At 54.9% G+C, this 13,669-nt stretch overlaps 1 protein-coding gene across 9 annotated transcripts in view; it reads right to left on the bottom strand.

Annotated features, from left to right (window-relative positions):
- Positions 1 to 8,024: 8,024 nt before the first annotated feature.
- The window catches only part of RGS3 (regulator of G protein signaling 3), a 55,760-nt gene continuing 50,115 nt past the window's right edge, over positions 8,025 to 13,669 (bottom strand). For 8 of the 9 annotated variants that reach the window (XM_071765822.1, XM_071765824.1, XM_071765823.1 and 5 more), the window contains 4 exons: positions 10,935 to 11,036; positions 10,160 to 10,221; positions 9,389 to 9,555; positions 8,025 to 9,299 (listed from right to left, as the gene is read on the bottom strand). In XM_071765822.1, coding sequence (XP_071621923.1) covers positions 9,114 to 9,299; positions 9,389 to 9,555; positions 10,160 to 10,221; positions 10,935 to 11,036 — 517 coding nt within the window. In that variant the 3' untranslated portion in view covers positions 8,025 to 9,113. Of the gene's footprint in view, positions 9,300 to 9,388; positions 9,556 to 10,159; positions 10,222 to 10,934; positions 11,037 to 11,142; positions 11,370 to 13,669 lie in introns of those variants that run through there. The other variant, XM_071765831.1, reaches the window with a different exon arrangement.

The raw sequence follows: 13,669 nt of genomic DNA, 5'->3' as shown, positions 1-13,669 counted from the left end.
TGCCAGGGGAGGTTTAGGTTGGACATTAGAAAGAATTTCTTTAGGGAGAGGGTGATCAGGCATTGGAATGGGCTGCCCAGGGAAGGGGTGGATTCTCCATCCCTGGAGATATTTCAAAAGAGCCTGGATGTGGCACTCAGTGCCATGGGCTGGGAACCACGGGGGGAGTGGAGCAAGGGTTGGACTTGATGAGCTCTGAGGTCCCTTCCAACCCAGCCAGTTCTATGATTCTATGACCCTGACCTCTCCTTGCTGCTCCTGCCTGCTCCAGCTGCTCCTCTCTGTGTCTGGCAGCAGGAAGGATTTTCCCCTGGAGCCTCCAACTTTTCCCAACATCAGGATCCTTGCACTGCAACTGCCCCCCAGCTCCCCCAGGGAGCAGCCAGCTGGGGCTGGGCAGAGCATCCCTGAAGGTGCTGGTTTAAGGAATAAATCACTGAGTCCATTTGCTGGGCTGAGCAGGGATGCAGGATGCCTGGGAGGCTGGAGCTGGGGTTGGGTTATTGACACCTCCCCATCCCTCACCCTGCTCAGGGGTGAATCTTCTTCCACTTGTGAAGGTGCAAATATTGGACTTGCTTACAAACCTTTGGGGGAAGGGGCTGCTACTCTGCAGCTTCCAGCTTCTAATCAAACCTAAAGCCAGCAAACATTGCTCTGCTCCAGACACACAGGAGCCAACCCAGAGTCAGAGGCTGGTTTGGGTTGGGAGGGACCTTTAAAGGTCATTTAATCCAACCCCCTGCACGGGCAGGGACATCAACACCACCAGGCTGCATAAAGCCTCATCCAACCTGACCTTGAAAGCTCCCAAGGAGGGGGTTTCAGCCACTTCTCTGGGTGGCCTCATTGTAAAAAAATTCTTCTTAATATCTTGTCTTGATATACAACCATCCCCCCTGTCCTGTCCCTACAGGACCCCCTAAAATGTTCATCCCCAGGCTGGGTGACACCAGCCCATGGGCCAGCAGCCCCTGGCCCTTGCAGAAGGCAAAGTTCCTGTCCCATTCAGCAGTTTTACATCCCCAAACACCTCTTCCCTCCCTCCCTCAGGACCTGCACATTGTTCAACCTGCAAGGAGGGAGCCCTGGTCCTTGGTTCCCAGGGTTATTCCCACCTGCCCAGCAGAACCATGGGGTGGTCCTTGCACAGCACCCACAGAGAGGCTGTTTCCAACCATTCCAGGGGAGGCTTTGTCAGAGCTCTTATCAGAAAATGAGGTTAGAAATTCCTCAGCTCCCTGAGCCAGTGCCAGGTCACAGCTCTTATCTTCTGCAGTCTCTTTGGAAGAAGAGAACATCCAGGATGTTCAGGAGAATGCAGAATGAGCTGGCCTGGCTGCTTCCAGAGAATCTGCAGAGCTGGGATGGAGCCCAAAACAAACTGAGGGCAACATTATTTCTGTCCTCTGAGTTCTGGTATTAAAAATGGATAATTGTGCCTTGTCCTTCTCCTGCTCCAGTTCAAACAGAGGCTCCCATCACATACAAACACCTCTTTGAAGGTGAAAAAATCCTCCTTTGTGAAGTACTGAGGAATCCTCCTCTGAAGGGGGTGTGGATCACACTTTGGTTCCTCCCCAGGAGCTGCCTGGAGCAGTCCCTGCCCCTTCCAGAAAATCCCAGTTGCAGTCTGGGCCATGTTGGCATCACTGAAGAGCTGCTCACCACCTGAAAGTTTGCTCTTTAGAAGCCCCCACGAGGGGTGATGGTGCCCAGGAAACAGCCCTGGGCTGATAGAGGTGTGAGAGAAAGCTGCTGTCACCCAGGGCTGGGTGGAGAAGGGAGTGACAGAGCTCTCAGGTCCTACCTGGTGACACTGGGATGAGTCCCAAGGGACACAGCATGCCCAGGTTCTTGGCTTTTGATGATTCAGCCCCAGGAATCTCTGTTTCCCTCTCTCCTGCCACATGTGCTGGGACAAATCATGGAAGTGTCCCTTGAATTCAGCCAAACCACGGCCAGACCAAGCTGGGGGGGTCTGCAGGATGAAAAATGGGGCTGAGCCTGGAGCCTGCAGGGCAGGAACCAACCCCAAAGATGAAAAGGTGAAATGGTGCTGGGACACCCTGAGAAACCCACCCAGCACTGCTGCTCCTTGGGCTGCTCTGGGTTATTTCCAACCTTTGGAGTTAAGGATGGCCCTGGGCAGAGCCAGGCTGGGATTGGAAATGCTCAGAAAGTGCCAGAGCAAAGATCTGGAAGCTGGAGCAGAGCTGGGGCAGGCAGGGATGGGGGATTCTCCCAGGGCTCTCTTTCCATTAACAGCTTCAGTCATTTTGGGAGCTCAGCACATTTGCAGGGACCGGTCTGATCCAGGAAAAAAAAAAAAAAAAAAAAAAAAAAAAGGAGGTAAGTTTTTCTTAAAAAGAAACAACTGAGTGGAAAAAAAAAAAAAAAAAAAAAAGCGCCTGGGGTTTGTTTTTTTGTTTTTCCTTTGCTGGCCCTTCTACTGACACCATGGAGCATTTTAAAGGTTTTTTTTTTCCAGAAAATGCAGAGCCTCAGCCCTGCCAGGAGCAATTGCTGGGCTGCCAGCACTAAAAGTGGCAAAAGCACCAAAGTTTTCCAAAAAAGTTGCAGCTGGAAATCCCTGAGGCCTCAGGAGAGATCCCATGGGAGCTGAGAAGGCTCCATTTGGTACCTGCCCAGGCAATGTCCCCTCCCCTTGGGGCTCTGGGACATTTGGGACCCCTAAAGCCAGGGGAAGGTGGAGAACAGGAGGTGCTGGGAGCAGAGCAAACAGAGGGGTTGGAGTTTGGGGTGTCCAGGGGAAGGTCTGGGGTAGGGTTTAACCCACCTGAAAAAGCAGAAGCTTTGTGGAGGCACAAAGGTTGTGGCACAGCCCCAGCAGGGTCCCCAGCAGCCCAGATCTCTCTGTGAAGCCATCCTGGGAGCACCTTGCAGGGTGAGGAGCCCCCAGATCTTACGTGGTGAGACCTCAACTAAAATCAGCTCTTGGTTTTGTCAGAGGTGTCTTGGAGGGGCCCCAAGGCAAAGATGGAGGAGGAGGAGGAGGGTGGAATGGGCAGCAGAAGGATGCTGTTAGATCCCATTCCTGTCCACCCTTCCCCATGGCTCCCTGGCCACCCCAGCAGCCTCTGTGTGAACCTCTCCCAATTTCTTCACATTCCTCCTGAGCTGGTTGGGGGCAACAAGGCACGAATCTCAAATAAACTCATCCTAACAGCTGGTGCTGAGCACAGGAGGTGTTTGCCCAGCCTGGGGAATCAGCTTTCAACCTGTGAGCCCATGTGCTGCTGATTTTCCCTGGCCCAGGAGGTTTGTCTGGAGCTCTGTGACCAGACCCTGCTGTCCCCAGTCCCAGGATTTGGATGTTTCACCTCCTTGTTTTTGTGTAGAAAACCCTGATCAGGAGCAGAGGGCTGAGCTGACGCACGGGCTGGGTGGAACTTTCCATGAGGAACACGTGTGTCCTGAAATAATTGTCCTATTAGTTCAGGAAGGGACAAGAAATTACTCACAAATGGCTCCTATGCAAACATCCCCGGGCCCCACCTGCTCCCTCTTGGCTCCTCTCCCTCTTCCCCACCTCCCTCTTCCTCACCCCCTGCCCCAGCTTGGAGGCAGAGGAGAAATCCCAAATCTTTCCAAGGTCAGAACCGAGGTCACCTCCAGCTCTGCCCGTGCCCTGTGCAGCTCAGAGTTACCCAAAGTGATGTGGAGGCTGCTGCTGTGGGTGTCTCAGGCCAGATCCTCCTCATCCTCCCCAGCCCAGCACCCCCGAGGGATGCTCAGTGACCAGGGGCTGTATTTGTCACCATTCCTTTTCTCCAGCTTTCCTCTCAAGGCTGGATGAGAGGCAGCATTATTTCCCTGCCTTCCCCAGCACCAGGGAATGTGGGAGCTGGAGGAGCCGGGGAAAAATGACCTCATGCAGAGAAGAATCAGAAAATGAGGCTCCTAACAATGCTGCCCCGAGGAGTGAGCAGCACCCAGGGGACTCCCACACTGCTGGATTTCCTGTCCTGGCAGCAGCCCAGCAGGGCTCAGTGGGTTTCCTTGACAGACAGCATCTGAGTCTGACTGGGTTTATTTTTACTCCAGAAGTATTTTATTTTTTCCTTCTTTCCTCCCCCAGATTTTTATAGCAGTAACATTACCAGTGACAGCCACTGGGCTTGGTGGCACTTGTCTTTGTCACCTCAGCTCTGCTTTGGTGAGAGCCCCATGCAGGGCTGGGTCCAGTTCTGGGGTCCCCAACACCAGGAGGACACGGAGCTGTTGGAGCCAGTCCAGAGGAGGTCCTGGAGATACTGGGAGGGCTGGAGCAGCTCTGGAGCCAGGATGAGAGCTGGGGGTGTTCAGGCTGGAGAAGAGAAGGTTCTGGGGAGACCTTAGAGCACCTTCCAGTGCCTGAAGGGGCTCCAGGAAAGCTGGGGAGGGACTTGGGACAAGGGATGGGATGGGAAGAGGTGGGAGGAGGGAGGTTAAGCTAAAGGAGGGGAAATTGAGACATTAGGAAGAAATTCTTTGGGGTGAGGGTGCTGAGCCCCTGGGTGCCCCCAGAAGCTGTGGCTGCCCCATCCCTGGCAGTGTCCAAGGTTGGATGGGGAGGTCTGTGACCTCCTGAGGAGCCTCAAAAACCTTCAGAGCAGGACTGAGGGACTCGAGCAGCAAATCTGCTGTTCCACCAGGGCCAGGGAATGCTTGTGGCTGCAGTTTCAGTATCTCCCCGTTGAGCTATGTTTAGTCTGTGGCTATAAAGCAGCCTTGTTTCTATTCTGAGAGTATTTGTCTAATCAGGGGTCCGAGGAACTATTTTGCTCAGCAGAAAGTTATGTTTATTTGGAGAGGTTTATACTCTGGGATGGGTGCCGTGGAAAAGCTCAGTAAAGGCTGTGCATTGCTGGAGTATCTCAGGGCACGGTGGACACCTGTGAAAAAGGCAATTTTTTCCTTTTTTGCAGAAAGAGGAGAAAGGTTTTCCATTCCAGCCAGCTCTGGAATGAGAACCCTTTGGAACCCCAGTGCTGCTCACTGGATGCTGAGCAGTGCTGGCCCAGGGGACAAAGCCCCAGCATGGGACACTGCCCTGAGCTCTTCCCAAAACATCATCCAGGAGCAGCTCAGCAGCTTCACTTTTATTTTCCTGCAGCTGCTTTTGTGTGTCACAGGTGAACCCAATGCCCTGGTTGCTGTTTTTGGAAGCTGAGGAATTCCTGAGCTGGGGGACACTTGCAGGTCAAGGTCCACCACCTGGGACAGGTGAGGGATTTTCCAGCTTCCCCAAGACCTTTTGGTTCAACCCAACCTCCTCATCCCAGAGGGAGGGAGGAAACCACGATGTTAAACCCAGGACCTTGGGACATTTTTCCCATTTTCTACCTATGGCTTTTTTTTTCTTTTTTTTTTTTTTTTTTTTTGGAACCTAATAAGGCCCTCAGCACTTTCTGGTGATAATTCCCATTTCCCCAGAGCACTTGGCCTCATGACTTTCATACCAGCACTGAACCCAGAGCACCCACGTCTCAGTGGACTTTACTTTGTTTGCACATGACAAACACAGCTGAGCTGTGACTGTCTGCAACTCAGCAACCACCAATTTTTAGCCCTGACATAAATCCTTGTTATCTGCTGAGATAAGGCCCCTGCTACTGCATCTTCCCCTCCCTCTTTGAGGGGTTCCTCACTGGGAAATTGCCCCTGTGTGGGACAGCAATGTCCCCATGCACCCCTTTGGGTGTGAGGGCTTTGGGCTGAGACCTCTTGTTGTCACCAGCCCATGGCACCCATCCTGAGAACATCCCTCCAGCTGCCAGCAGTTCTGGTTGCTTTGAGGTTGTGCCTCAAATTAGGGATTAGGAATACCCAATTCCCATTTTCTTTGCCCATCACCATAGCATTAACAACTCAATGATTTCTTTTCTTCACATTCCTTGCAGCCTGATTGGATATTATTTTTTTTTGTCTTGGGCACCTGATTTTGTGCTAAATAAGGACACTTCTGTCCCTCCCCTGCTGGCACTGGAAGCTCAGTGACCTCAGCACAGCTCCAGCTGCTCCCCTTTCCCTGGTCACAGAATGATTGGGATTGGAAGGAAGGGATTGAAATGATTGGAAATGATTGAATGATTGAAATGATTGGAAGGGATTGAAAGATCATTGGGTCCAACCCCTGCCAGGGCAGGATCAATGCCCCCTCCCTGGAAAAAGGGGTTATGGGGCTGTATCTCCATCCCAACCAATATCCCACTGGAGGAAATCCTCTCCATGAGCTGCACATCCCTCCTCCAATTCCCATCCAGGTGCTACAAGTTTCTCTCTGCAGCACAAAGTCTTGCACAGATGGTTCAGAGGGGACAAAGCTGTGGCTTTGGTGGCACAGGCTGAGCCCTGTCCTGCTGCAGGGAGCACTGGTGACCCCAGGAAAACTCAGGACAAGAACATTTCCACCTCTCACGCCAGCCCTGCCTCTCCCAGACCTCCAGCTCATCCCAAGCACACGGGGACAATATTTGCACAGTGACTCACAGCAACCTGAGCTACAGCAATGAATTCTGTTACAGCCACAGCTAAATCCCTGCCTCTCAAGCAGGATTATTCCCCTTTTCTCCCAGCTCCCCATTTCTCTGCCTTTCTCCCCTGCAGGGACCATCTGCAGGGAGCTCTGTGGTGCTTATTCCAAGCTTTGCACCAGATTCCTGCACCGTGTGTCCCACAGCAGCTCCAGCCCTTGCTGCTGTCCCTGATGGACAGGCTCAGAGCATTCACATCAGCAAAGTTCTGGGGGTTGGATGCTCCTGAACATCATCAACAGCCACCCAAGGGTTCACAGGACCTGGAATTAAGGCACAGAGAAGGAATCAAGCTCCTCATGAAGCTCCTGAGCTGTTTCCCCCCCCCCATGCTGTCCTCTGAGGAGTGGGGGGCATCCCAGTGGCCTCAGAATGACAGCTCCCCAAAACTGATGGCTTGGGACTGAGGGGAGGTCAAGAGGACCAAAGTGATGGAGAGATTGAAAAAAAGGGACAGAAAATCTGTGTCAAGGCCAGACAGGAAGGGAAGCCCTCCAGGTTTGGAAGGGGAAGGGATGAAGGCTCTTGGAAAGCCTGGAGGAAAGAGGAGGCTCTGCCCTGGAGGAGCCAGCTGGTACCAGCACTCCCAGGGAGGCTGCACCAAAGTGCCAGAAACCAAGAATGGTGACAGGGTGACAGCTGGGAGGGACCCCAGCTGGGGGCCTTGACCCCAGGATGCCAAAAGCATCACCAGGAGAGCCCTAAGGCATCACCCCAACCCTGCTGCCTCCAGCCAACCCCCTGAGGGACCCCTCAGCTCTGCCTCAGTTTCCCCAGCTGGCCATCACCTGCTGGTTGTTTAAGGAGGGAGTTACAGACATTTCCCCAGCAGAGATGGGAGCTGCAGGGGAGAGCAGCCCCACCACCTCCAGCCCTGGGAATCACCAGCAGCACCTCCTTGCCATGCACCCCATGGCCCCTGACCCTGCAGGCACAGCCCTGAGCCACCCAAGGGTGACAGTGAGCAGGTAACAGTGAACAGGCAGCCACCAAACCCAGCCTGGATGGGGCAGCAGCAGCCCCACCAAGTCCTGCAGAGAGAACCTGAAAATAGCAGCTTTGGGCTCTTTCTGGACTCTTCTGGTGTCCCCAGAGGGACCCAGAGCTCCACGAGGTCACTTGTGCTCCTGGGCATCTCCCCACTCAGAGGTTCCTGCCCTGCCATGTTTGGAGGGTGAGCACTGGCCCTGGGAACAGTCTCTCTTTGGGCAAAACTTTCTGTGTTCTGCAAAGCTACACCCGGGGTTGACCTTAGGAGCGTCTGGCAGCTGCTCCCCCACAAAAAGAAAAAAAAAAAAAAGGAAAAAAAAAGCACCAAAAAACAAACAACAACAACAACAAAAACCAGATGAGAAATTCACACAACAAGTTTTTCCCATCTTTGGGCATGCAGTAACAGGATTTCATGCTCCTGGGTGAAACAGGAGCTGCCCGGCTCCACCGACACCGAGAAACGTGCCAGGAAGAAAAAGCAGCTACAAGAAATGCTATTCTCCTTTTATTTACTTATGACCATGACAATGGATTTTTTTTTTATTTTTTTTTTAATTTTTTTTTAGCTGCAGAGATGCTTTGCACTGTAAACTGGAGGCAGGCAGTCCGGCCAGCTTGGCCAGGGGCAGCACAACAGCCCCCGTGTCTCAAGAGACGAGGTGGTTATATCCAGGGTAAGGAGAGCATCTGAGGCACGGAGCTGCTTTTCCTCCAGCACCAAACTCTCCGTCGTCAGGGCAGGATATGTACACCCAGGCTCCTCCAGCTGCCCGCTGCCAGGGAACCTGTTTGGTTGGACCCAACCTCTTAACTTCGTTGTACGCGCTCAACGACAAAAAAATAAAAATTAAAAAATTAAAAAAAATAAAATAAAAAAAAAAAAGGCATCCACTCCGCCGGAGGACTCCGCCGCGACACGCACAAATATTGCACTTGTAAATTTTCAGGAAGGGAAAGGACACGAGGATTTCCTATTACACAGGGAGGCTTCCAGCTACAGGAGGTCAATAAATAAACCAGGAGTGGGAGCGGGAGGGTTGCAGAGCTCCGGCGCAGGGAAAGGACCCGACTGCTGCCACAAGCCAAGGAAGTGCCTGAAAGCTGCTTCGGGGGAGCCGGGAGAGGCGCCGGCACGGGGAAGCACAGCAGCATCGTGGGGTTGGTCCAATTCCCAAGTCTTTTATCCGGGGAGGATGTTGATGGTGGTTCTGTCGTTCCCCCTGCACAAAGTCCTCCTCGAGGAGTCGGGATCACTCGGCGCCTTCCCTCCCCACGCAGCTCGCGGCTCGGGTGGGTGCTTCACAGTAGACTCGTGGGAGCTTCCCTCCTGGCTAAAATCCACACCAGAGTCACCTCGGAGGCGTCGTACCAGCCACGGTGATGATGAGGGGTGATGGAGCAGTACCAGACTGCTGGGCTTTTCGGTCCCCTCCGCCTCGTGCTCGGTGCCGCCAGCTGCCCCAGACCCGTGGGCTGCAGGAACGTGGCTCGGGGGCACGAAGGGCAGCAGGGAGGCACAGTTCCCCCATCCCCTCCATGTAAACACACAGCTCCCAGCCTGCCCCGAAAGAGTCCTTGGGTCTACAGTGGGGAGGTGGCTTTCTTCTGGTTAATTATGTCTAAGTACAAGTCAGAGCGGAGGAAGCGGGGGTAGGAGTCCTTCTCCATCAGCCCATAAATCCTCTTCTGAGCAAGGTCAAAGCAGCTGCGGGTGATGTTCTGCAGGTTCTCCTTGGTGTGCTCCCGTGTGTAGGAGTCCAGGTTGACCTGTGGGAAGAGAGACCAAAGGCAATGAGCGACTTCAGGGGCAGCTGCCCTGCCCCAGAGCCCCACACCACTGGGGAACCAGCTCTTACCTCCTTGCAGGACTGGATGGCGATGTACTCGGCAAAGATTTTCTTGGCCTTGGAGACCATCTTGGACTGAGATTTGATCTTCTTGAACTCCTCACAGGCCAGCCAGAATTCCAGGTTCTCCTCGCTGAACTCGGTGCGCAGGAAAGCCCTGAAGGCAGCGAGTCCATCTGTGGGGACAGACACTTCTCTTAACTCCCAGCTCACCACTGGGGAATGGCCCCGCAAGACCCTCAGCCCACCAACCTTGCAAAGGCAGCACCTAAACTTCCCATGCTGTCCTCCCCAAGCCCCTTGTGCAAAGCAGCAGCACCAGCATTGCCAGACAAAGCACAACAATGTGAGCCATCTGTGTGCTGAATCCACAGTCCTCAGCCTGGCTGCAGGCACAGAGAGGGAGGCTGGGATTGGAGCCAGGATGGGGAGAGGGAGAGAAGGGAAAGAGAGAGGACTCCCTATGGGGCCAGGTGTAGGACATGACCACGATGTGGGGTGCCCCATCTGTGACATACAAGAAAGGGAATGGGCTTCACAGACCCACTGCCCCGTTCAGCCATGAATCCCTGCTTTTTCATCCCTGGTCCCTATCCCAAACTCCCCCCACTGGACCAGGCAGGAGCAGAAGGGGTGCAGGCAAGGGGCAGCCACATTTCTCTTTGTCTGCCCCCAAACACAGGAAAGGATTAACATAGGAAGTCCTGGCTTTATCCACACACGTGCCTGGCTGTTCTCCCGGCAGCGAGCAGAGGTGGAAGGGATGGCTCAGACACTTACATTTGTGCAGCAGCAGCTTCTCCAGGGAGTCCCCCCACTTGAGAGCTTCCTCGGGAGTGGGCCTGAAGGAGAAGGACAGAGCATTAGCAAAGCCAAGCAGCCCAGCTGCAGATGCCACATCTGCAGCACAAGCGAAACATTTCCAGCCCTTAAAGGGATTCCTGTGACCTCCCCCGGCTCCCACATCGGCACCGCTGGAGCATCCATGGGCAGAGCCAGGCAGCACTGTGGTGGCTCTGCTGGGAGGAAACATCTGCCTTTAGACAGGCAGGAAGAAATTCCAACATAAAAAGGGCTATGTGGGCAGTCGTGTCTCTCCAGGTGTCTCAGCAAGAGTAGGAAAAGCTCTGGGAAATGCCGAGGAGGCGGCTGAAATCCCACTGCCCCGCAGCCCAGCTCAAGCAGCTGGATAAGCAGCTGGGCAGGAGAGTCTCCGGCTGCTGGAGCTTCTCCAGAGCCAAGTGGTTTTTCAAGCCACCTTCCAGACAGTTCAGGTTTCCCATACGGGCACTGGGGGAAAGCAGCACCAGGGAAATTTCCAGCCCCAGCCACCGCTGTGCTGCTTCCCAGGCAGAGACTTCCCTCCCACCCCGAGGGGAAATTTTCAGAAAAACGAATTTTTTTACTGCCTGTGCAGGCACAAAAACTGTTCATCCACAGCCTTCCCAAACCGGGTGACACCAGTCTCTCTGGAGGTGACACTCAGCCCTGACACAACTCCTCCCCAAACCCCCCTGATCCCTGAACCCCACACCCACCCACTCGCGGCACCTACTTGAGTGATTTGAGGACTTTGTCCAGCTTGCTGGAGGGGTTGGCTCCGGGAGACTCATTTCGCCGCCGAAAAATCCCCAGCCGGTTCTTCATGTCCTTGGCTCTAGAGAGAAGAGGAAGTTTTAGCAGGAGGGCGAGGGATTGAGTGAAAAAAACCCCCAAGCACCCAGAGCCCCGCCGCAGCCTCTCCCCGAGCACCCATCACCTACTCCTTCATGGTGTGCCGGCGCTGCAGGCTCCCGTTGTGGGGCCTCTGGACACCCAGCAACATCTCAGCGTGAAACTCCAGGGGTTGGGGTTTGGAAAGATCACGGAAAAAGGGCATGGCTGCTGGGACAGCCCGAGCGGCAGCCACCGGCACGGCCAGAGCCTCGGGAGGTTCTGACGCCGGCTCCGTGCCGCGGCGTGGCCGGCGCGGAAGTGGGAGGGTTGGGCTTTAGAGGAGGGTTTAAATGTGGAGTGGGGAGAAGGAGGTAAAGTGTGAGTAAGGGCTGTGTCAGCCCAGCTGCTGTTCCGGACTGCTCCGGCGTTGCTGGGGAAACTCGAGAAAAGGTGGAAAAATCAACGCCGAGGGCGGGTAGTGAGTGGGGCCCTGCCAGAGGCAGCGGGGAAAACCATCACGGAGGGGAAAGTGATCGCGACGGGGACCCCCGAGGGGTATTTATAGAGCAGAGGTATCTGAGGGGGTTAGGAGCACAGGGACAGCAGCGTGTCACCTGTCACCCACGGGCACGGGGCTGAAGCCCACGGGTGACCCACTGGTAGTGACATTTCTGCAGTGTCTGCCCAGCACGGCCATGGGGACATCGCCATGGGGGGGGGACACAGGCTAGACGTGGCACAGAGGGGTGTTGGGGCACAGACACCCTGCACTGTCACCCTCCATGGGTCCCTGCTCACTGTCCCCACAATGATGCCCACCCAGACACAGGGGTCCGGGCTGCCCAGGGAAACTGCCACCAGGGCAAAGTGGGACACGGATTTTTTTTTAGGGGACTGTGAAACCCCCCAGCACTGCCCGGCCCTGCCAGGGGTTCCCAGGGGCCAAGGCAGGGGAGCAGGAGGTGGAAGAGGTGACGGGTGAATCCCGGCGTGGACGATGCTGTCCCCTCGTGGCGCAGCCCATGCACGACAACACAGCGTGAAAGGGATGTGCAGGGGGACATGGGCGACATGGGACCCTTGTCCTGCAGCTCGTTTGGCCAGATGCCCAGGGGGACATGGTCATGCCATCCCCTGCGACCTCAGAAGTCTCCCACCAGTGGGTCTACACGAGGATGCTTGGTGGGGCCACCTGTGCTTGGCCAAGCCATGCCCCCAAGGACACCAGGGACATTAAAGGGATGCCAGGCAAGGGTGTCCCCACCCTGAGTCATGCTGTCTGGACCCACAGCTCTTTCCAGTCCCAGGAGGGTAAAATCACAGAATCACAAAATACTTTTGGTTGGAAAAGACGTTTAAAGTCATCGAGTCTGACCACTAACCCAGCACTGCCAAGGCCACCACTAAACCCTGTCCCTCAGCACCTAATCTCCATGATTTTTAAAATCCCTCCAGGGATGGCAACTCCACTGCTGCCCTGGGCACCCTACAGCAACCACTGGGCAAAAAAAAAGCTGCAGCAACCCCAGGGCTCGGTCCTGCAAGGTGCTGAGCAGCCTGAGCCATGGCAGGGTTTCAGAGAACCATTTCCCCCTGCGTGTCCCCGGTGCCCTCGTGGGGGTCTCAGGCCATTTCTCTGCCTTCACTTCTCCTGGGTTGAGGTCCCAGCAGGACACACACCCCACAGCTGCCAGCTGCCTGGCACCAGATCTGCACTAATGTGGGAAAAAAGGATCCAAATACTGAGCCTCAGGCTCCAAACACCATCTGCCTCCCATCACCACCCAAGGACCAGACACCACACAGGACGGGGCCACCCCCTCAGCCCTGAGCCACAATTTTAGCAATGTTCCCAGTCCATCAAGGTGGCCGTGGAGCAATCCAAGCTCTGCCAGCCCCTGTGTGTGTCCCTGGCACACATGCACAGCACCGGCCAGCCGCAGCCAGCAGCTCTGCAGCACACCAGGCTCAAAGTGACTGCAGCTTCTGGGAAGATTTATGAGCTGTAACACATTAGGAAGCATCACCTAAGGATGTTCCTCAACTTCAAACCCACTGCTTCCCCTTATACACACTTGTAAATAAAAAGCCAAAAGCACAAAACAGGACTGAGGCAGCCGCGGGCACACAGAGCCCCCAAGTGTGGCCAATCTGCAGAATTAAATGCCACAGCGAAAGTAATTTCATGTTTCATAAAAAAAAATATGTTTCATAAGAAACTCCTGGTTTCAGTCCACCCCTTCTAGAGCCACCTCTCTAAACTGAACTGTACCCAGTGCCCCAGCACAGCCACAAGGTCACATCCATCCCCATCACCCCGTGCCCCTTCCAAGCCATCCCCTGCCCATCGCATCCCCGTTCCCTGCAGCAGCTCAGCTCCTACCTTTCCAGGTATTTTTCTGTAAAGTCCACCATGGTGTGGTACATCAAGGAGAGGCAGCAGAGTAGTGCCAGTGCCAGGAGGCGAGTGCCAAAGCCCAGCCACCTGCACCCTAAATACTCCCCGTGGATGGCTGGCAACCCGGCCCCGCAGCCAATAGCCGCCCAGTGCGACACCGGGAGGCTCCCAGCGTATCCGAGGCTGTCTCAAGGTGAGGAGAAAACCCCTCCCTGCATCTGTCCCTGACCCCACTA

The sequence above is a fragment of the Heliangelus exortis genome, chromosome 22, assembly GCF_036169615.1.
Source record: "Heliangelus exortis chromosome 22, bHelExo1.hap1, whole genome shotgun sequence".
NCBI lineage: Eukaryota > Metazoa > Chordata > Aves > Apodiformes > Trochilidae > Heliangelus > Heliangelus exortis.
This window is presented reverse-complemented; position numbering and strand designations above follow the sequence as displayed.